Source organism: Schistocerca americana, chromosome 2, assembly GCF_021461395.2.
Source record: "Schistocerca americana isolate TAMUIC-IGC-003095 chromosome 2, iqSchAmer2.1, whole genome shotgun sequence".
Lineage (NCBI taxonomy): Eukaryota > Metazoa > Arthropoda > Insecta > Orthoptera > Acrididae > Schistocerca > Schistocerca americana.
The window spans coordinates 670,471,297-670,495,409 of NC_060120.1; the positions used below are offsets into that span (position 1 = coordinate 670,471,297).

Consider the following 24,113-nt stretch of genomic DNA (forward strand, 5'->3'; position numbering starts at 1 on the left):
CGCCAGGTAATCATGGTAATTAATGTAATAAATTGTTGTTCCGATTCCTCTAAAAATGGACAATTTTTTTACCGAAGTTGAATAACAAACACAGAACTGAAAATAAGGAGGACACATCACTTTTCAGAAAGCAAAAAATATTATAGTAATTATGATAATAGTTATTTGGATCTTGGCTTTAAATCAACAAATGTGAAGTGAAATTACAGTTTTGGCAGCATAGCGCATTCTTCCAATAAGTAAAAATGCCACTTAGAAGCCAGCCTTTCAGGCTTTGTCAGTAAATTTTGCAACTGCACTACCAGGAACTTAGATGAATCAAAAGAACAAAAAGGTACTTGTGAATAACAAATAATACTTTGTTAACATTATAGAAGGTTGCAAGTAGACTTGAAAAGTGTAAGAAGCCACAACGCACAGCAGAAAAATGATTCACTGTAGATTTCATAAATATTATCCACTAGCGAACCCAGCAATGCTTCATAATTGATAAACATGCATGGGAATTGGATATAATAGGTCCCGATCTCCTCCTTCGCCCTCTATGTCCATCTCCTCCTCCTATTCCTCTCTTTGTCCATCACCCTCCACTTCTCATTCCCCCTCTCGCTGACCTAGAGCCTTGTTTATTGTAACTGCCAATGAAACCTTGACTGAGAATTAAGGTCACTTAAAATAAACAGGTAAATCTGTTGGGATCATTGGTATAATGAATATGAGAGACCTCTCCTGCTTCTTGTTCTTAAGGACAGCAGCTTCAAAGACCTATTTCACACAATTTTAGTCTGTTAACAGATAGGATGATGAAGTTTCAGACAATTCAGATTTCATAGTACTATTCTAATCATAAGCTGATAAGCCACAAATACAACTATCCCATTTTCTGTTCACTGTTGTGTATACAATTTTTGTAGAAAAAATTTATATGGGAGAACAAATTGTCTAATGGTTTAAATACTCTGCCATCACACTTAAAAGTAACTGTGACACAGAAAATGAAACTGCACATTTTCATAACAATGCATTTTCATTTTTGCAGTTCGATTTAACAGAAAACCTGAAAATTGTCGTTTAAAAAAATGTATAGTCTGCATTCGTCCGAATGTTTATTACAGTAACATGCAAAAATTTCTGGAATATTGTGTAAAAATTTGAAGTAAATCAATCAAGAACTTTGAGATTTTTGGTAACAACATTTACGATATACAACTATGTCCGCCCAAACATTTATGAGAGCATCATGCAAAAATGTGAAGCAGACTGATCAACAAATTTCTCAGATTTTTGTTACCAACATTTCCCCTTTACGTAGAATCCATCCAAATGTTTATCATAGTATCATGTAAAAATACAATGTAAATGAGTCAAGATCTTTTCGAGACTTTTGGTAACAAAGGTAAACAACGACTTGTCTATATAGCAGTATAGATATACAGATGTTTCATATTTCGGGTGGTTGGGTGGGGGTTGGGGAGGGGGGAGTTTTTGAGAGTGCCTTTACCTACCAATACTATCAGTCTCAGAGTTCAGCTTGGGGTAACGGTGTTCCGAAAGGATAGACTAAACACAGTTGGCAGTGGCATGTTTGTTACTGTTAGAATAGTTTATCATGTTGCAAAATTGAAGTAGATAGTCCCTGCGAGTTAGTGACGTAGATAGTCCCTGCGAGTTAGTGACGTAGATAGTCCCTGCGAGTTAGTGACGTAGATAGTCCCTGCGAGTTAGTGACGTAGATAGTCCCTGCGAGTTAGTGACGTAGATAGTCCCTGCGAGTTAGTGACGTAGATAGTCCCTGCGAGTTAGTGACGTAGATAGTCCCTGCGAGTTAGTGACGTAGATAGTCCCTGCGAGTTAGTGACGTAGATAGTCCCTGCGAGTTAGTGACGTAGATAGTCCCTGCGAGTTAGTGACGTAGATAGTCCCTGCGAGTTAGTGACGTAGATAGTCCCTGCGAGTTAGTATGGGCAGAGGTCATGCTTGGCAACCAGAATAAAACAATAACCGGATCCTTTTACCGACCTCCCAATTCAGATGATACAATTACTGAAAGGTTCTACTAAAACCCGAGTTTGATTTCAAACACGTACCCGACTTACACAATTATAGGTGGTGGTTGTTTCTAATTTACCTTCGATATGTTGGCAAAAATACACATTTAATTCTGGATGTACATATAAAACATCATCTGAAATTGTGCTAAACACATTCTCTGAAAATTATTTTGAGCAGTTAGTTCATGAACCCACGCACATAGTAAACAGTTGTGAAAACACACTTGTCCTCTTAGCAACAAATAATCCTGAGTTAATAACAAGCATCAAAATGGATACAGGGATTATCGAACACAGGTTTGTCATAGTGGGATTCAATGTTGCAACCCCCACATCCTCCAAAAAAGCAGATAAAAATCACTTGATGCCTTCCTGAGAGACAATCTCCTCTCCTTCCAAATTAACAATGTAAGTACAGACCAGATGTGACTTGAATTCAAAGAAATAGCATCGGCAGCAACTGAGAGATTTATACCAAATAAATTAATAAACAATGGAGCTGATCCCCCACAGTACACAATACGGGTCAAAACGCTGTTGCAGACATGCCAAATTTAAACAGATGCAAACACAAGCCACTTCACAAAGGCTGTTATTGTGTAATGCGGAGCAATGTTGGAAGTGTCCGCTGCAAGGTGTTACAGAAACATGACATGCTTTGTGAAGACTTACAAAGCAGTTCAATTGATTATGTGTTCTGTAGTACTGTGCGTTCTGTACTTATTGTAGTCGGGCTTTCATTTCGTTTAATTCTTCAAATGTTTTGCAGCACTTTGAGGAGAACCTCCAGCAACAATGCCATGCTGGATCCAAGAGCTGTATTACGTGCTTTCACAGGATCTTGAAGATAGGAATTCCTTTGCAAAAATTAAATCAGCATGCTTGGGAGATGAATGATGCTAGCCGCGACATGTCATCTGAGCTAGTTTCATTGCAAGTGATACTTAAAATCTCAGAAACAGTTACGAAAATCCTGCAGAAACTTAACCCTTTCACTGCGACAGATTTGCTCTCTGCATTCCCTGCTGAGGATGGCTTTTGTTGTGGGGGTACTGCTTACTGCTTGCCAAAAGCAGGTGCCTTTGCTGAGAGAGAGTATTCTGGCCAACACAAAAAAACTTAACTGATTTTTTTGAAAACCAGAAAGTGAAAAAATTCTTCTTTTGCACATCTCACAGTCTGATATCTTCACTCGATAAAGAACTGAATGTCTTTTCATTATCCGTCATACTTCATGTGCTACATCAAATTAGGTAAAACATTGCATTTAATTTTAAAGAGTTTGCCTAGGTAAAAAAACACTTTGCAGTGAATGAAATGTACAGAGGATATCAAAATTTTATTTAAAACTGAGAGCAAATTGACATCTCACTTGGTTCTTCAGTTATTGGGTTTTATAGACAACAGACTATTAAGTGTAATGTACCCATTCATGTCCTTGGTTTTTTGCAAATGATCACATGCAATGAGGTGTTGTATGACAACTTTTTTTATTCACTGAAATATGGTAGTAACTCATCTGCAATTGTGAGATGCTGGCACTCAGGATGCATATGGATGTCCACAGCACTGTAGGAAAACTCAAGTGGCACGTTCATATACACCCACAGCACTTGGGGGGAATGGTGTAGTATGACGTGTATGAGGGTTAATGGGCCCCAAGAAACGTACAGCCTCTTCAAAAAAATTCTGACAATTAGAAAAGGAGTTACTTGTGAATCTTGACATAGCCTAATTCAACAAGAAAAATGTAGTTCTCCATTAATGTACATATCTTTAAACAGTATTAACTGTAATGTTTCCTTCTATCCTTCAGAATAATTATATATGATTTCAGGCCTGAGACTGCCAAAATTATCATTTCTCACGCTTGTACAATTTTCACTATATCAGTTCGTCACTTCCCAATGTTTTTAGCACTTCAAAGATTTTACAGTGCAACTCAGTGAAACTTCAGATCATGCCGAGAAATTAAGCCAGATAATCTGCAAAAATGTCTTAAATAACACTCTACACAATGTAACTGAACATCTTGGAAGGATGAAATATTTAAACAAGAAGCCCATCAACAACAGATGTGATCAGTACATGCAGTGCTGCTTGGGTGGACTATGGCATGCTTACAGTGCTCAGGTGGTGTATATGAGTACTTCCTGGGTTCACATTTTTCTCAGAATGTGGAAGCTGGGAGAATACTAATGGGTGATGATCAAAATAAAGCTATGGATTCACCAGAGACACAATGAACCATTCAATGATAGCATTTGCATCATGCAAGTCCCCTGCAGACAATGAGCCAAAACATTATGACCACTTCCCACGGCAAAACTGAATACCAGCCTGATGGCCTTGTGGATATGTGACTCAGTAGTGGGAGTATATCACTAAGTATATCATTTGTCTCGAATGTGTAATCATTCTAGTGACAACATGGATACGAATAGAGAAATCCACTGACATATGTGACTTTAACAAAGGGTATGCTGTTGTGGGCTTGCTACTGTTCACATGCTGCTGTTGTGAGCATCTATGGAAAATGCTGAAGGATGGTGAAACCACAAGTAAGCAATAATGTTTGACATGCATGCCTTATCAAAGGAAAACGACTGAAGGACAGTGGAACTGGAAGTAGGTGATAATGTTTGACATGCTTGCCTTATCAGAGAATCTGGATGTGTGAGGCTTTCCCACACAGTAAAGCAGGATAGCGAGTGGTCCGACGACAGAGTGATGGGTCGGGCACAAGTGTTTTGGATCACAACATTAAGCACACATTGTCGAGTACGGGGCTCCACAGCAAAGGACCCTTTCATGTTCCCGTGTTGATCCAATGACATCACCAATTACAACTACACCAGGCACAAGATATCAAAACTGGACCTGGTTGGATGAATGATGTTTCTTGGAACACCAGATAAATGGTCAACATCGGATATGCCATCATTGAGCATAATGGAGGCAGGACAGTGGGAGCAGTATTAACTATGAGGCAACATGGCGGCTGTGGACTAAGTGAAAATTATTGCAGATGACTTGCCTTCATTCATACTTTATATTTTCTGCGACAATGATGGCATCTTCTAGCAGGACAATTGTCTGTGTCACAAGGCCACATTCATGATACAGTGGTTTGAGGAGTATGAGAGTGGACTCATGTGGCCACAAACTGTGTCTAAACTGAACCCTATGGAATATATTTGGTTGCTATCTAGCACTAGCACTGCGCCCACAAACCATTGGTCCATAATTTAGAGGAATCGGATGATCTGTGCGTAGACATCTGGTGCCACATGCCTCTGGAAACATACCAAGGACTAGCTGAATATATGCCACATGAAATTGATGATGTATTCCATTCCAAAAGTACACATTATTAAGCTGGTGGTTGTAATGTTTTGGGTCATGAGTGTAGGAAACAACACAAATAGTCAGCCAATGAAAGAATGGTATTTCAAAGAAAATTATGCGAGGATCTGAGAGTCGGACAGATGACTGTTTTGTACTACTGTCTCTCATGGTGGCATTTGTAGCAATGTATTTATACACACATTTCAATAAGGGGGAAAAGTACACTCTTCTTGAAGGAGACAGTTTGTGGAAACTGATTTTTTTGGTTGTACTTATGTGCTATCTTTTAGAAGTTAAAAAATCAACTGGGATAATTTTAGCTATCAGGAAGAAATTATAATGATGGAAAAACAGCTAACGATTACATCAACAAATGTGTGTGTATTTGAGAACCATTTAGAGCCAAAGCTCCATCTGATTTTTTAAATTACTTTTTAAAGAAGAAAACTTTATTCCTGTGACAGTACATGCAAGACAAATTACACAGGGTAAAACTTCATGAGTTATGGATATTAATAACAGACAAATATCCACTACTCAAAGAACATTAATTCCATCTGCAACATCTTATTTGTGAAAAACATACAGGGATTGCTGAAATAAAAAAGTAACTATCGTATAAAAATGAAAATGGAACAGACAGTGAGGGTCACTGTTCCTAGTTTGATTCACAGTTTTTAGAGGTTGTGTAGTGAATAAGCAGCTCATCCAACCAATCAATAATATTAATGATAAATGTTCAATAAATTGTTTCTGAAGCTGAAATATATGTTTCATTTGTTGTTATATTTTGAAACTAAGCTGCATCAACTGTCCATTCCAACTGCATTAGACAGACAAATTTTTGCCTTAGGAAGCCAAGGAAAAATTCTTATACATTAAAGATGCCAGGAACAAAAGCAATTTGGGAGCAACTGATAAGGACTATTGAGTCTTATTATTACTGTTTCTCCTGCTTTCTATGACTTCATTGTGACTGTTATACAAAAAAAAGGAGAACCTTAACAAGCATGTTTTGGGGCGAATTCCATAACGAGTTCTTTCTACATTTGAGAGCAGTGCAATGTACCTGCAGTTCCATGGAAATATGCTCAGTACTGCCTCACAGACTTACTTACTTTGTTTAGCTTCAAGTCATGCACATGAAGCTTCCAGCAAAGAGCAGTCTAAGTGTGACCACTAAACTGTGCAAATGGTGCACCGGGAACAACTACGAAGAACTACAGGGCTATTACAAATGATTGAAGCGATTTCATAAATTCACTGTAGCTCCATTCATTGACATATGGTCACGACACACTACAGATACGTAGAAAAACTCAAAGTTTTGTTCGGCTGAAGCCGCACTTCAGGTTCCTGCCGCCAGAGCGCTCGAGAGCGCAGTGAGACAAAATGACGACAGGAGCCGAGAAAGCGTATGTCGTGCTTGAAATGCACTCACATCAGTCAGTCATAACAGTGCAACGACACTTCAGGACGAAGTTCAACAAAGATCCACCAACTGCTAACTCCATTCGGCGATGGTATGTGCAGTTTAAAGCTTCTCGATGCCTCTGTAAGGGGAAATCAACGGGTCGGCCTGCAGTGAGCGAAGAAACGGTTGAACGCGTGCGGGCAAGTTTCACGCACAGCCCGCAGAAGTCGACAAATAAAACAAGCAGGGAGCTAAACGTACCACAGCCGACGGTTTGGAAAATCTTACGGAAAAGGCTAAAGCAGAAGCCTTACCGTTTACAATTGCTACAAGCCCTAACACCCGATGACAAAGTCAAACGCTTTGAATTTTCGGCGCGGTTGCAACAGCTCATGGAAGAGGATGCGTTCAGTGGGAAACTTGTTTTCAGTGATGAAGCAACATTTTTTCTTAATGGTGAAGTGAACAGACACAATGTGCGAATCTGGGCGGTAGAGAATCCTCACGCATTCGTGCAGCAAATTCACAATTCACCAAAAGTTAACGTATTTTGTGCAATCTCACGGTTTAAAGTTTACAGCCCCTTTTTCTTCTGCGAAAAAAACGTTACAGGACACATGTATCTGGACATGCTGGAAAATTGGCTCATGCCACAACTGGAGACCGACAGCGCCGACTTCATCTTTCAACAGGATGGTGCTCCACCGCACTTTCATCATGATGTTCAGCATTTCTTAAACAGGAGATTGGAAACCCGATGGATTGGTCGTGGTGGAGATCATGATCAGCAATTCATGTCATGGCCTCCACGCTCTCCCGACTTAACCCCATGCGCTTTCTTTCTGTGGGGTTATGTGAAAGATTCAGTGTTTAAACCTCCTCTACCAGGAAACGTGCCAGAACTGCGAGCTCGCATCAATGATGCTTTCGAACTCATTGATGGGGAACATGCTGCACCGAGTGTGGGAGGAACTTGATTATCGGCTTGATGTCTGCCGAATCATTCAAGGGGCACATATCAAACATTTGTGAATGTCTAAAAAAACTTTTTGAGTTTTTGTATGTGTGTGCAAAGCATTGTGAAAATATCTCAAATAATAAAGTTATTGTAGAGCTGTGAAATCGCTTCAATCATTTGTAATAACCCTGTATTAATAATGAACGAAAAAAATTATAATGTCAGTTTACAACACACAAATCCTTTTCTTCACAGTCAATAACTGTAATTCACATGTAGCCAGTTTCTGAATTGTGATGCGAAGTATGAACAGTTTGTAATTAAAATCCACAAAGATAAGATAAATGACCCAGTTTAACTGGGACAAATATACCACATAAAAGTTGGATATCTGGTCCTACTTAAAAGGCAGAGATAAAACTTCAGGAAATGAGATAATCAGCTATAGTTACTCACATTCTGCTTACAAGAAATAAATGGAGTGATAGGTCTGGCCTCAAATTTTTTTAATTTTATTGTTATTATTATTATTTACTATTCTCTTGTGCTTTTATAAGGATTGAAACTACTGCAATCAACATAAAATGGGCCTATAACCTCTACTCTCTATTTGGAAACTTTATACATTTGGTAGACACAAGATTTACAAAAACAATCTGATGAATATATTCAATCTGACCATAATTCACAATAATGACTAGTGAAAGCCTCCAAAAATAGTATATTAGGATCTATTTCTTTGGTCGTATCAGAGTAAAGGTTAACTTTGCTAAAACAAACAGACTAATGGTAACAGTATAACTATGAACTACGAATAGTTACATATAATGAACTGAATTACTTCAATTCCAGCATTTCTTTCGTCCATACAAATTACATTCGCTAAACCATATAGTCCAAAATGAATCTGAAAATGTCATGAATGTTCAGAGCTTTGCAGCTTTAACAAACTTGATAAACTGTGTTACACAAAAGCTGTTAAGCAAAATATGATGGACAGCCCAGCTCAGAACTTCAACAATTTTATGAAAAGCATAGATAACTACTCACTGTGAAGAGGACATGCTGAGTTGCTGGCCAACAAAAAGATGGTTAAACATCAAGCTTTCAGCCAAATGCTTTTTCAGAAAGGAAACACATTCACACAAGCAAGCACATATCACTTACACATGACCGCTATCTCTGGACAGAATACGAGTGTGTCCAACAGAAGTAGCAATCTGGAGTGAGGTGTGGAAGGGAGACAGATAGCAGGGTATGGGTGTACAAAGAGAAGTGAGCATTGCTTGGTGGTGCGTGCAAGGATTAGATGGTGGCAAGACAAAGTTGTCAGGTGTGGTGTTGGGAAGCTGTGGGGGAGGGAGGGGAGGTGGAGGTGGGGAATGGGGTACAGAAAAGGAGAGTTGCAGAGAAGGGGAGAAGACCAGAGGGTGTGTTGGCAGAGAGCAGCCCACAATGAGTGTGAGATGTGCATTGGGAGGAGGTGACAAAAGAGATGGGGAAGAAATGATTAGGTGATGGGTGTGGCTACAGTAGTTAAAGACAGGTTGAGGCTGGAACAATCTTTTGTAAGAATAACTACCATCTGTGCAGTTCAGAAAAGCTGGTGGTGGAGGGGAGGATCCAGATGGCCTGGGTTGTGAAGCAGTGACTGGAATTAATCATGTTATGTTCAGCTTTATGTTCGGAGTAGTCCACTCTGCTCTTGACCATAGTTTGGCACTGGCATAGTTTGGCACTGGCAGTTGATCCTGGTGGTCAGCTGGTTGTTAGTCATATCAATATAGAAAGCTGTGTAATGACTGCAACAGAGCTGGTATATGACACGACTGCTTTCACGGGTGGCCCAGCCTTTGACGAGGTACAATAAGATTGTGGTAGGACTAGGATAGGAAGTATTGGATGGGTGGATTGGATAATCTTGTACCTGTCTCTTCCATAGGGACATGATACTGTGGCAAGAGGTTGGGACTGAGTGGCAAGGGGTCGGGATAGGGAGTGGCACAGGGATAGACTAGAATGTTGTCGAGGTTGGGTAGGTTACAGAACATTTTAGGAGGAGTGGGGAGGATCTTGGGTAGGGTGACTCATTTTAGGGCATGATGATAGATAAAGCAATGCATTTTGGCAGGTGTTATTCCTTTCACGCCAAAAAATTCCTCCCACTCAGTCTGGCCACCCAGTGTCAAGAATTCCTATGTCCAGTATGCTGGGCCGGCTGGGGTGGCCGAGCGGTTCTAGGCACTACAGTCTGGAACCGCGCGACCGCTACGGTCGCAGGTTCGATCCTGCCATGGGCATGGATGTGTGTGATGTTCTTAGGTTAGTTAGGTTTAAGTAGTTCTAAGTTCTAGGGGACTGATGACCTCAGAAGTTAAGTCCCATAGTGCTCAGAGCCATTTGAACCATTTTGAACCCAGTATGCTGGGGGTCTCACCAAGACCTTCTGAGACGGGCGCAATCCTCCAGATATAGTCTGCAAATAGCTCTCCCGTGCCCTTTACCCTCCCACCACCCCCAACAACCAGCCACAAAGGAGTGCCCCCTTCATCAACCAAAACCACAGCAGACTGCAACAACTGAATCACATTCTTCAGGCCAGGGCTATGATTACCTATCATCCTACCCAAGATCCTTTCCACTTCTACTAAAGTGGTGTTCTACTGCCCACCAAACCTCTCCAACATCCTAGTCCATCCCTATGTGACTCCCAATCCCAACCCCTTGCCACAAGGACCACATCCCAGTGGAAGACTCAGCTGCAAGACCTGCCCAATCTGTCTACCCAGCACTTCCTATTCCAGTCCTGCCACATGATTAACCTACCCCATCAGAGACTGGGCTACCTGTGAAAGCAGCAATGTCATATACCAGCTCTGCTACAGTCACTGCACAGCTTTACAGCTTTTTGTATTGATATGACTACCAATCAACTATCCACCAGGATGAATGGCCACTGCCAAACTGTGGCCAATAGCAAAGCAGAACACCCTATGGCACAACATGCAAATTAACATAATATGATAGATTTTGATGGCTGCTTCACTACTCAAGCCATCTGCAGCCCCCCCCCCCCCCCCTTCCATAAGCTTTTCTGAACTGCCCATATAGGAGTTATTCTTAAAACTCATTCTCTGCTCCTGAAATTACCCTGGCCTCAACCTACATTAACAAACTGTCCCCACCCCCTGTCCTATCACCTCCTCCCTGTTCTTGTCTCCCACCCTCTTTTTGTGCCACCCTCTGCCACAGCACCTGCCCATCTTTCCCCACTCTTGTCCTTTCCCTCAATTCCCCATCTCCCTGTCCACAGCCTCCTGATGCCGTGTCTGCTGGCCGTCTAGTCTCTCCACATTCTGCCAGACAGTGCTCCACTACCACCCACCCATACACTGATACCCCTTCCCCTTTCCTGCCCCTCCTCTAGATTGCTGCTTCCATTTCATGTGGCAGCTGCATTCTGGTTTGAAATGCTGGAGTTGGTGGTCATGTGTGTGAGGTGTGCTTGCTTGTGTAAATGAGTAGTGTGTTTTTCTCTTTCTCTTTCTGATGAAGGCTGCGGCCAAAAGCTTATGTGCAAATGTCTTAATTGTGCCGGTCTGCAAATTAAGTGTCAACTTTGTGGTAAGTAGAAATCCACCTTTACCTTACACTGTTGATACGTTTCATGTACTTAAGTTATGTGTACTTCACTCTTATAATCAAATCTGATATATATCATACAATACATACTTGCTGGCATTATTGTTAAAATGCATGATGATTTCTTCTTTGAAAACTGAAGGAGGTTGCAGAAGCAGCTTTGTCATTGCCTGAACCAATTTTAGCACAGCCATTTCATTGTACATTCGAGAATTTTCTTTTCCTTGCTGTGAACCTTTCTGTTTCTCATAACCAGCTTCATTGAAGTATGGTTCACTCACTAGTATGAGACCTAGGAAGCAATAATAAATACAACTGTATATTTTATGCCAGAAACAATGGTAGTACGAGCAATAACTTTAATATTACACAGGTTACAAGAAAATGATCAAAATTATACATAAAATATAATTTAACTAACATTTCATTTCAGAAATTAGCAGAAAGTTTAAATTTTCCAACACAAAATAAATTTTTTACAATATGACCACTTTTATTTACTCTTGGTGTTTTCCCTTTGTATTGAGTGTCTCCATAACACAATACTGTAAACATCTGTACTAATAATAGAACTATAAAACTGTTGTGTGTGTATTTGAACCCACCAGTCTCAAAACCTACTAGACAGAGTTTTATACATATTACTGTTATAAGTGCACACATAAATCTGTCTATTACGTTTCCATGACTAAACTGCTGAACAGATTTCCTATGAAACTTGGTATTTGAAGAATATTACATGAATTAAAAGACACTTATTTACTCTTAGAAAAAGCTTTGTACTCTGACTTTTGAACTTTTATAGTATTTGTGAAAATGTTCTTATTGGTTCATATGTGCCACATGACACGATTCAACGCAGCAAACTAATGAATTTTGGTAGGGAGATAGCCTGAGCACAGAGAAAGAACATGGAGTGGGGGGAAAGGGGGGGGGGGGGGGGGGGGGGGGGGGGGAGCAAAGATGCTAAACATAGATGCTCAATTAATTCTAGGATCTGGTGTTTTCAGTTAAGATTGTAATCATCCTGCAATCTCCCACTCTTCTTGTATGTCACTGTTTAAGTACAGCATTTTTGTAGCTTGGAGTCACCTATGTGAGCTAATGATTTGTACACTATGTGATCAAATGTATTCGGACACTTGGCTGAAAATGACTTACAAGTTCGTGGCACCCTCCATCGGTAATGCTGGAATTCAACATAGTGTTGGCGCACCCTTAGCCTTGACGACAGCTTCCACTCTCGCAGGAATAAGTTCAATCAGGTGCTAGAAGGTTTCTTGGGGAATGGCAGCCCATTCTTCATGGAGTGCTGCACTGAGGAGAGGTACTGATGTCAGTCGGTGAGGCCTGGCACAAAGTTGGCGTTCCAAAACATCCCAAAGGTGTTCTACAGGAAAGAGGTCAGGACTCTGTGCAGGCCAGTCCATTACAGGGATGTTGTTGTCATGTAACTACTCTGTCACAGGCTGTGCATTATGAACAGGTGCTCAATCGTGTTGAAAGATGCAATCGCCATCCCCGAATTGCTCCTCAACAATGGGAAAAAGGTGCTTAAATCATCAATGTAGGCCTGTGGTAGTGCCGCGCAAAACAAGGGATGGAAGCCCCCTCCATGAAAAACACAACCACACCATAACACCACCATCTCCAAATTTTACTGTTGGCAATACATATACTGGCAGATGATGTTCACCGAACATTTGCCATACCCACACCCTGCCATTGGACAGACACATTGTGTACCATGATTCGTCACTCCACACTACGTTTTTCCAATGTTCAATCATCCAATGTTTACACTCCTTACACCAAGTGATGCATCGTATCGCATTTACCGGCATGATGTGTGGGTTATGAGCAGCCGCTCAACCATGAAATCCAAGTTTTTTCACCTCCTCCCTAGCTGTCATAGTACTTGCAGTGGATCCTGATGCAGTGTGGAATTCTTTCATGATGGTCTGGATATATGCCTGCCTATTACACATTATGACCCTCTTTAACTGTCTGAGGTCTCTGTCAGTCAACAGATGAGGTCAGCCTGTACGCTTCCCTTCATGTTTCCATTTCACTATCACATCAGAAACAGTGGGCCTAGAGATGTTTGGGACTGTGGAAATCTCACATAGAGATGTATGACAAGTGATACCCAGTCACCTGACCACGTATGAAGTCCGTGAGTTCTGCGGAGCACTCCATTCTGCTCTCTCATGATGTCTAATGACTACTGAGGTTGCTGACATGGAGTACCTGGCAGCAGGTGGCAGCACAATGCACCTAATATGAAAGACATATGTTTTGGGGGGTGTCCAGATACTTTTGATCACATAGTGTAGCATTTCAAATAAATCTCAGTTTTGCTAGCAAGTCATTTAAATGATCATTTCGGCATCAACCCATATAGTGATTGGTTTAACTTGCAAACTCAGCTTCCTTGGCCCTTCTTGATGCCTTCTGGCTAGAGCATATAGACATTTTCATTTAATTTTCTATGCAGGTATGCACCCTTCACAACAATATGCCAATATGACCGCTATCAATAGACAAATTGTTTCAAAAACTGACACAGAAGCATAAATTTTAAAATAATCTATGTCTTCTACTTGTGTAACGCCCTTTGCAACTAAACAAGCTTCCTTTTAAATACCTATCTGTTCTTTACTGAAATTACACTATATAGTAGCTTGACAAATTTCCAAGCATCACAAGTCTTCATTCCTCGCAACTATCCATTCAGCTGCCACAACAGAATTTACTGCTTCATGATGCAATAGCAGTCTGTCATTGTTCCTTTCTCGCTCAACATACTTTGTGCTGCTTCATTATAAGCTTCACCTTTGTAATGATGTGTCACTGGATGGCATTTGCTTAAACCCACTTTCCTTTTATTATGTCCTGTTTTGGCCTGCACAGTTCTCCTAAAGTATAGGTGTGTTCCACAAGTTCCTGATCATATTCAATTAATAAATGCATTTCTTTGAAATTTTTCTCCTGAACTGAGAAACTACAAAATTCCTATTCTGTGCTTGAATCTTCCTCTTCACTTCAGATTTCATCTTCGCTGCCTGGAAATGTTAATGTTCCTTCATTGTACAGTTCAACAAATTCTTTCTGTTCAGTATTTTATGTTGAGTATTTGTCACTCAAAAAGTGCTTGAATATAGAGGCTCTAGATTTCACAGCTTATTTTGTTTTTAGCATCCATATCCTGAAACTATGGCCATGTGAAGATTATCAATTGATCTACAACTGAGTATGCAGTAAACATTAAAGGTCACAGGGACAACATAATGGTCATTTCAGCACACACTATAAGTTAATGCAATTACTTATTTGATACTGTCCAATTTTGGAATAGCGTAGTGTTCTTAAAACATGTGATCACACACACTTACTTGACATGATGACTGTTTACCATGAAGCAAAATTGGTTTCTTACTTGGAAAGAAATACTAACTTTCAGGAGATTAGCACTAAAACCACAGATGGGGTAGTGAAACTATACATACTGCTCATAAACCTCCTTACCTTGAATGGAAACAATTACTTGCAGAAGATTCGAATTAGATGTCCAGACTTCTGTTCCTTTCCCACTCCAGGTACCAAGTAAGCTAACACAAACCTTCCCATCTTCATAAAGATTTGGGTTCAAACGATCACTGCAATAGCTGATGTAATGACATAGTGGTGGAGCTTTTGGATAATCTGCTGACAGTTGGAAGTCAAAGAAGAATAACCCATCTTCATAAGGTGTCCGCTCTGGTCCACGGATCATCACTGAATAGAGATCCTGATAAAAAAGAAAGCGTGGTGTTACAAGTGGTGTCTGCACACACACACACACACACACACACACACACACACACACACACACACACACACACACACACAATGAAGAAAAGGTACTACAGTTCTTTTGAATGAATTCTCCCTTGTAGACCCAAGATAGGAAAATGAGCACAATTTTTAAAAGAATGTTTGATTGTATCAAAAGCATAATAACCAACAATCATCCATTCAAAAGCCAACATTTTTATATACATACAAATTTCAGTGTGCACGTATTGTAAACAATATGAAGATTTTATGCAAGCTACAAAAAGGCAACATGTTTAATTCCCTAAAATGTTAATGTGGCTTACAGTCCCAAAAATCTTATGCTTTACAACACATTACTACGTTCAAAATCAATTATTGGAGTAGCAATGAGAAAATGTACACTTTCAATGCACTCTATATCATAGCACTTACTAAAAGAGAGCTAATGTCCTCAAGTTACTGATAATGATTTGGCATACACACCAAGAGCTGGTGCATTTTGTTTCCTGTGTAAAAAAAAATTGTTGTTCAAATATAGGCTTGATTTTCCACTGAGGACAAATGAGCAAAAGAAAGGCTGCACACAGAGAGAAATTTACGAGTTGTAGCTATCTGGGCCACTTATGAGAGACATACTGTGTCATACATTGACATCACTGAATTGACATTTATGTGGGCTTTAAAATCAGTCCCCTGCCTAGTCTGTTATTAGGGCCATGACAAATTGTGCTTCAGGTGAAGTGTGTCCATTCAGCTGCAGAGCACACAACTCAGCGCAACATGGTCAACTTAAAAAGCTGCTTTGCAGCTCGTCCATCTGTATGCTGGTTCCTAATGCTATTCTAGTTTGTACAGATGGGGAAATTTTCTTTTGAGCACATCCTTCTTTATTCTAAGCTCCTTGGCCCATTTCAGGATGGTTTATTCCCTACACACAACTTTTCCTCCATCCTCACCACATGTTCCTGCACTTCTCACTCAATCAGTTTCACATTTCTCTTTGACTTTCACACTCACACTTTCCTTGGCAGTCACCTTCTATCCTAACCCCACTCCCCACCACTGAACAATGATTAATGCACTGTATTCATACTCAGGGTAAGGAAAGTTTAAATCCCTACGTTTCCTTGAAATAACTCAAGGTAAATGTCTGGATAATACCTCTGAAAAGAGCAGATGTATGATCAGTGTGTGCGTGGTCCATGTCTCCCCCCCCCCCCCTCTCTCTCTCTCTCTATCTGTGTGTGTGTGTGTGTGTGTGTGTGTGTGTGTGTGTGTGTGTGTGTGTAAGGGGGGGGGGGGGGAGAAGCCTTGGCGTGGCAGCGCACGCGCACATTTGGTGTTGGTTATGCACATATATATGGTACAATAATTCCTCTATATGTTAAGTGGCTCTTTGGTAACTTATGTTCAATAGTATTACACGAAAAATTATTTGTTCTCACTAATTAATCGACACTGCATATTTCATTTGGGAGATGTATAGGCATGTATCTCAATTCCAACAAACTACTTTTGTGAAGAGCATCTTACCATTCGGTCCTCGAAGCCTTTTACCCATATGCCATCTGGTAATGAGGTTCGGAGCAACTTTAACTCTTTGCGAACTGTGCGGAAGAAATTCTGTGGGTCGGTCGGTTGAAACATTGTCAGCTTAAATTTGTGGCTATTAGGTGCTGCCTCCATAACAGAGAAAGCTAAAACAGAGGTTAATAGCACTGAATGAATATATATTTCATAAATACTAGTGTACTACAAGCTATGAAACTTAGATGTGAATAAAGATCATGCAGAAAGAAAATGATTAAAATGAAAAATATTTAATATAGTTCCCAATTTTTTACACAATCAGTAACAAGTTAAATATTAAGTTCTATGATACCCAACGCAGTCCACAGCATACATATTCATTATGGCAAATAAATAGTTCTTATTATTACAACAATATCTTGTATCTACATTCTCCAAAGCTACTTTGTTCGTTGTTCAGTACTTGAGACATACTAACCTATTTAATATATTCTTACTCCACATTCTTCTTGTCATAAAATAATTATTTGAAAATTATTTGCTATAATTTTTCAGTTTCACAAATGCTAATCTCCTTTTATATTAAAATAAATTAGTGGCATTTTCGACTTTCTGATGTAACTTGTTCTACTGTTGCTGTGACAAGCAGCAGGTGGAAGAAGCCTTTTGGTAGCTTTCTTCAATATTCTCAACTTCTCTTTCTGTTTTTGCAGATAGATATAAAATGATTAACTAGTTTAGTGAATAATGTAATCCTCACCAATATATTTTGAGACACACTGTTTATTTTAGCATATACGGTACAAAAATGTGAATGCACCTTCCTTCATGTCCATTGAATGCCACAACTACCAGAATAAAAATCAGGTCTGTCTGTCTGTCTTCATGTATTTGGACAAAAGTCGTTCCAATGAGTGTCTAATCAATAACAAAGAATACTTAACAAGAAAAATATCAGGAATACAATACCTAAAACCAAGAATTCAAAGAAAGGATTTATGTCACAGCTGAGGGGTGGGGACTGGTGGTTGCTATATTACGACCTTCTGTTCCCGGGAAGCACGTGATCTACAGTGAAAAACTCAAAGCTGCTGTAAATTAATTTTTGTACATCATATAGTACACGTAGTCAGTATTTTTTATTTACCTTTTTTTTGTTAGTTGGACTTCTTCCTCAAGACACGTGAAAAGTGAAAAAAGTAGTTTAACTCAATGCTGTTCTTTTATAGAATTGAATAATTAATTAATAGTTTAACTCAATTCTGTTCTTTTATGCAATTGAATCATTAATTATGAACAAGTCCTACTTATGTGACCGCGACATGGGCCAAGCTAAGTGCAATCCCAGACTTCCATAAACCCACAAATACCAAATTTTCTTTGGAAGATGACAAATACTCCCACACAGTTTCCACAAATGAGTACTGGCAGGTATGTGATAAAGAAGTGATTGACTAGAGCAGAGAAACAAGCACAAAAACAATTTTAGGCTGCAATCTGGCACTCTTACATCTCTACACCTACTCGGATCACACTCTGAGCCTAAAGTAGGGGCAATCCAATAAGCTACTTCATATACCTCCCTTTCCATACATTATTATCACGACATTCGCTTTTCATTGGCTTACAAAGAGGAATCAATTTGTTCGTACCAATCTTTATTGTTTTGATATTCCAATAAACAAAAGTCCTTGTGAGGCGAACATACTGTATTTACTCGAATCTAAGCTGCACTCGAATCTAAGCCGCACCTCAAAAATGAGACTCGAAATAAAGGAAAAAAAAAAAATTTCCCGAATCTAAGCCGCACCTGAAATTTGAGACTCGAAATTCAAGGGGGAGAGAAAAGTTTTAGGCCGCACCTCCAAATCGAAACAAAGTTGGTCCATTGTAATATGAGACACAATTTAGGTCGAATGAATGACGATACAACTACAGTAGTTTCCTTCGAGTCGTAAGCTTAGCAGTTAAGCTTTACCAGGTAGCCATTGCTATGCATCAGGTGCTCCGTCCATATTTATACAGGTACCCTTTCTTTTTCACATGCTTCGTCTGGTTTGAATTGTTTGCTTATTTTGCTTTGATCTGATAAGTGCTGTTTTCTTTGTTATAGGTGTTTACATCACTCTAAGCTGAAAATGCATTACTGTACAGTGTCATGCATTGTTTGTTGCATTCTGATAGTGCGTGTTTACTACGGCCTGTCGCCGCTCGCAGCATGGCTTGCTTTTGTGCGCGCTACCGCCGCTTGCAATTTTTATAAAAAAAAAAAAAAAGAAAGAGGAATCGTCTCATTAGCGAAACAATGGCAAGAGACTGCCATTTGTTGTTACTTACACTGCTGCTTTCTTTGATAATGATCAACAATAACCAATTCAGAAAGTAGAGTTGGCCATATTGACAAACATCCCAAACAGTCTTGCATGTCAGATTTTCGTAGTACATTGAAATTCTGCTACATTCGAAGATGAACAATACGGAATTTGTATTTACTTCGTTGGATAATGTATGAAAGTGCAGTGGTCGAAACTCGGGTCGGAGAAAAAAAGCTCGTCTTCCACCTTTTTTTTTTTTTTTTTTTTTTATTTATTTACTGACGCAGAGGTTTTGGCGCCAGTATTTATCTTTGGGCCTACAAAGCATGCCTGTGTAGTGCTACATATATTCGAAGGCAGAAGTTAGTTGTGGCGGCACCTACCAACATTGTTCAGAACTTCCGCTTGCTTTGCACTCGATTCTAAGCCGCAGGCGGTTTTTTGGATTACAAAAACCAGAAAAAAAGTGTGGCTTAGAGTCGAGTAAATACGGTATTTCAATTTCTCCACAACCTAAAGCTATTTCATCTGGCCATTTTTATTTCATATAAAAACTTTCTGATAATAATCACAATTCCGGTAAAAGTAAAGTTGCCACCAACTCCAAGGTTGGTCTGAATACCACAGTGAAATGGTACATCGTCTTCCTGGAAGTGGTATGCCCTGGCCTTTCTCCGATCTTCAAATTGATTTACCCAACCAATTATAGGGAAATATCCCATTTAATGCAGACTCCAAACCCTCCTGCAACTCATTTTTTTCACATTAACAAACATGGTCAAGGAGAACTGCTCCTCATTGCAGCTACGACCTGATAACAGCTTGAGCAAACTGTCTATATTGATTTCCTTATATCATACCACTACATGACAAATATTGTCCACATTCCTGCTCATGATGGTACACTGGCACCTACCCAGGCAACCTGCACTCATTACCCAAAACGTTATCAATAACCGCCAAATACCACGTTGATCCACATTTACAATGCCATGTAGTAGCGATTCTGTGTAACCTGGGTTTGACAAGCCATGATAAGTTTCCATATGAGTCACACAATTCCAATAAATTACGAATCAGTGGCTTGTGGGCACTAAGCCCAGGCGTGTTCCATGAGGTTCATATCAGGAGAATTTGATGGCTAAGACAGCGAAGTGGGATCACTATAGTACTCCTTACACAAGTGTAGCACAGTTCTGGCTGTGTGGCATGGACAGTTATTCAGCTGGAAGATGCCACTGGCACAGGGCAAGACATCAAGCATGAAGGGGTGCAATAATGTTCACAAAGTCCACAGTTGTCATGGTGTCTTTGATTACTATCACACGCCCCATGGAAACACAAGTGAATGTCCCCCATAGCCTAATATAGCCCCCACCAGCCTCATCTGTGGTGTGTTGCATGTATCGAGCAGCCATTTGTCTGGATGATGGTGTGTCTGTACACAACCAATGACCTGGTGTAACAAGAAACACAATTCACTCAACCAGGGAATACTATTCCATTGGTCCACAGTCCAATCTTGATGATACTGTGCCCACTGCAATCACAATTGATGATGTTGCTAATAAAAATGTGTTTACAAATGTCAGCAGTCCATGACACACCCAAGCTACATTAGCAATCTCTACAATTCATGGTGGTTTTAACTTTTGCATGCTAGAGAATGTAACTTTACACTTGACTTACTTTTAGCCTTTTATGGTAAGTCATGCAGTTTGAAATTTGGAATGTATCACAACATAATTCTTCTTAAAGCTACAGCATGCCAATACTTCTCATGGATTGAACTGTACTGTTTAGAGAATCATTGAACACCCGTTTTTCTCACAACATCATAGGGTACGTAACTCTTTAAACACATATGACTTACTTTTTTTATCATTTGCCATTGCTTCTCTATGGTGCAGCGTGAGTTATATATTCTTCCTGTACTTTTACTAAGTTTTACTGTACACATCTAAGCTTTGTTTTTATCTGCTTTTACATTAAGTATTTATGAATCCATTATATCTGCTTTTACTCAGATTCACTTGACAATGGGCTGATGTAAAGACCAAAGACCATCATGGACTTAATGTAAGTTCCTATTAGCAACTGGAGCAGCTTTTCGTCAACTGGGAGTACGCTCGCAGAATGAACACCCTCTGAACGTGGAGAAATTAATAATTCCTCAATTTGTCAAGGAAAATATGGGCCATAGTAGGCTGTAATATTCCTTACTAATTGTAAGATCTGGCCATTTCATGATTTATGCCATTTTCAAGCACATGTAGATAACCGTCATATGTGATGTGGCATATAAATCTAATTACTATTCCACCTATGAAGCCACATTTAAAATAGTCCATATAAGACATACTATGTAGATGAAAATCAAGTCCTTACATTATATAGGCACATGATTAAGTGTTAGCTGTAACCACTTACTGGAACAGATAATATATGGACTAAGTCAAATGCAGATTCACATGCCACATCAAACACGATAAATCACATGATGGCTATCCATGTGCGCTTGAAAACGAAAAACATTGAAATTGGCCAATAAATGTTTGGAGGCTATGGGCCCACGCACAAACTAAACTATAGTTACTTAAGGTTGAGTACCAAGTAAACTGTTTTTTGTTTATTTGCAACTAGTTTCTGGCTTACTGGGCCAGGTTCAGGAAACAGCTGACTAGCATTGACGACGAACACTAGTTCTTAGGTAACCAAACATTATCCACAAAGATACATTCCACTGCACAGAATGTTTTACACCAAACCTGTTTTTTAATGCTGAAAATTATACTTTATGCAACTGACAATATTAAACACAATAAATAATTAAAATATAAAATATTTCAGTTTTACAGGTTATACTGTTATAATGCTACAGTTTAGGATGTCGTGACATGCAACCCTAATGAAGCCAGAACCAAAAACCCTAAATAAAACTCCTCAGAACGAGCAGTAAATCTATCAGAAACAGTTCTTTCCATGAAGGAAATGGAAGAGCTAGTGAAAGGTTTCAAATATGCCTCTTCCAATAAACCTTCTCAAAAACAGATGTATTAAAAATTGTTATAGAATACAGTACAAACAAAGATGTTGCAACCAAACACAAAGTAAGTAGTGAATACAAAATTGGCTCGAGTTCGACCTCCTACATCACAACCTATGGACCAGAACACAATGAAAAACTTGAAAGAAGAAAATTACTCAAAATAACAACATTCTCACAAAAGCTATAAAAATAGTACTTTGGTTCTCATGGACAAAACTTATTGTACTCATAACGAGAAACAATTCCTCACACCCAATTCCTACTACATCCTCACCAAAGGAGCCACCAAAACCTTTAACTAAGAAATTAAAAACATAGCCACAACCTCTAAAAGCATAATACCTGAATATGAAGCTAAGTATTTAATCAATGTGAACCTGGTAGCTCCTTAACTGTGTTGACTTCCTACACTACACAAGGCAGGCCAACTTTTATGACCTCTTGTACCAACCTACACCATACGAAACAACGGAATTCCAGAGGACTACAGCATTACCAAATAATTAAATTTCTGTATCACAACCAAGACAAAATTTGAAACGAAGTTTGTAAATTCAATGGAGCTCATTTGCAAAATTAAAGACCTCTCTATTCCACACAGTACAAAACTAGTATCTTTTGATGTTAGCAGCTTACTTACAAATATACCAGTCAAAGAATGCCTCTACATTTTGACATAACTACTATACAGAACACGTGTGAATCATGTAGAAGTACACAACTTAAGACTGGTCACTCGGTCATGTTTGCAACAAGATTATTTTTGATTCGAAGATACTCTATACAAAAAGCTAGATGGCTTGTTAATGGGGTCTCCGTACAGTTCTCTTTTAGTAGAAATCTTCATGGACCATTAAGGAAAAAAAAAAAAAAAAAAAAATTCACCATGGAGATTGGTGGAAAATCCATTAACTTGTTAGACCTTAACATAGATACCACTACAAATAATACACATTTTAAAAATTTACAGAAAACCCACAACCGACAAAGTAATACTCTCATGTTCACAATACCCAATAAAACACAAACATGCTGTCTTCCATTCCATGGTACAACATCTCACATCCATACCAATGACAAAACAGAATTTCCAGACAGACTTGAACAACATTATATGTAATGCATCAAGAAGTAGCTATACCCCTGAGTTAACTAAAACATTTTACGCAAAAATCAAGCAAGAAAAATGCTACCCTATGTGTACGACCCCTCTTCAGCAACAGTCATATTTGAGACAAGATAGTATACTACCCCACGTTTAAGAAAGCTATACAGAAGTTAGCCCATATCATCAAATTCAGCTATTACAAAACTTTATTTTATGTACATGGCACTAGAGCTCTTTTACTATTCAACATAACGGACAAAACAGGCTATGTAAAAGTGGCCTTTAAAAAATTGCTTGAAATGACTGCAAGAAACAGTGCATAGGTAACAGGTAAGGCTATAGCAAACTAGGCTGACTGAATCCAAATGGAGCTGGAGAATGTCAGACTTCAGCTACGCCAAACGTGTGCTGAAGGAAGGACACAGATACCAAGTCCACACAGAAATGCTACATATACCCAATAAAGGAAGAAACTAAGCCTGTTAGAAACACTTGGAAGTAAACAAATATGTAGCTCAAAATCCCCAGCTGGTTCTAAATGACCAATTACAGATGAGCATAGCCCCAATTTTGAGCTTATCCCCACTTTTAAGCTTCGCAAGATACAACTAATCAGCCACATACCCACAGACCATCATAATGACACAATACAATTTCATATTCCTTACCTTAAATCACAAACTGCAACATTATAACAACTAACATTGAAACTTCCTGGCAGATTAAAACTGTGTGCCAGACTGAGACTTGAACTTGGGACCTTTGCCTTTTGGAGCAAGTGCTCTCGCATCCGAGTTACCCAAGCATGACTCAAGATCCGTCTTCACAGCTTCAATTCCACCAGTACCTTGTCTCCGAGTTTGTAATACTGAAATATCA

General features: G+C 39.3%; 1 protein-coding gene across 1 annotated transcript in view; it reads right to left on the reverse strand.

Annotated features, from left to right (window-relative positions):
- Window positions 1-24,113, reverse strand: part of LOC124591296 ((E3-independent) E2 ubiquitin-conjugating enzyme) — a 234,699-nt gene that overhangs the window by 6,255 nt on the left and 204,331 nt on the right. Inside the window, exons 17-19 of the mRNA XM_047131723.1 lie at window positions 16,766-16,929; window positions 14,942-15,203; window positions 11,504-11,705 (exon numbers count right to left, since the gene is read on the reverse strand). Coding sequence (XP_046987679.1) covers window positions 11,504-11,705; window positions 14,942-15,203; window positions 16,766-16,929 — 628 coding nt within the window. The remainder of the gene's footprint in view (window positions 1-11,503; window positions 11,706-14,941; window positions 15,204-16,765; window positions 16,930-24,113) is intronic.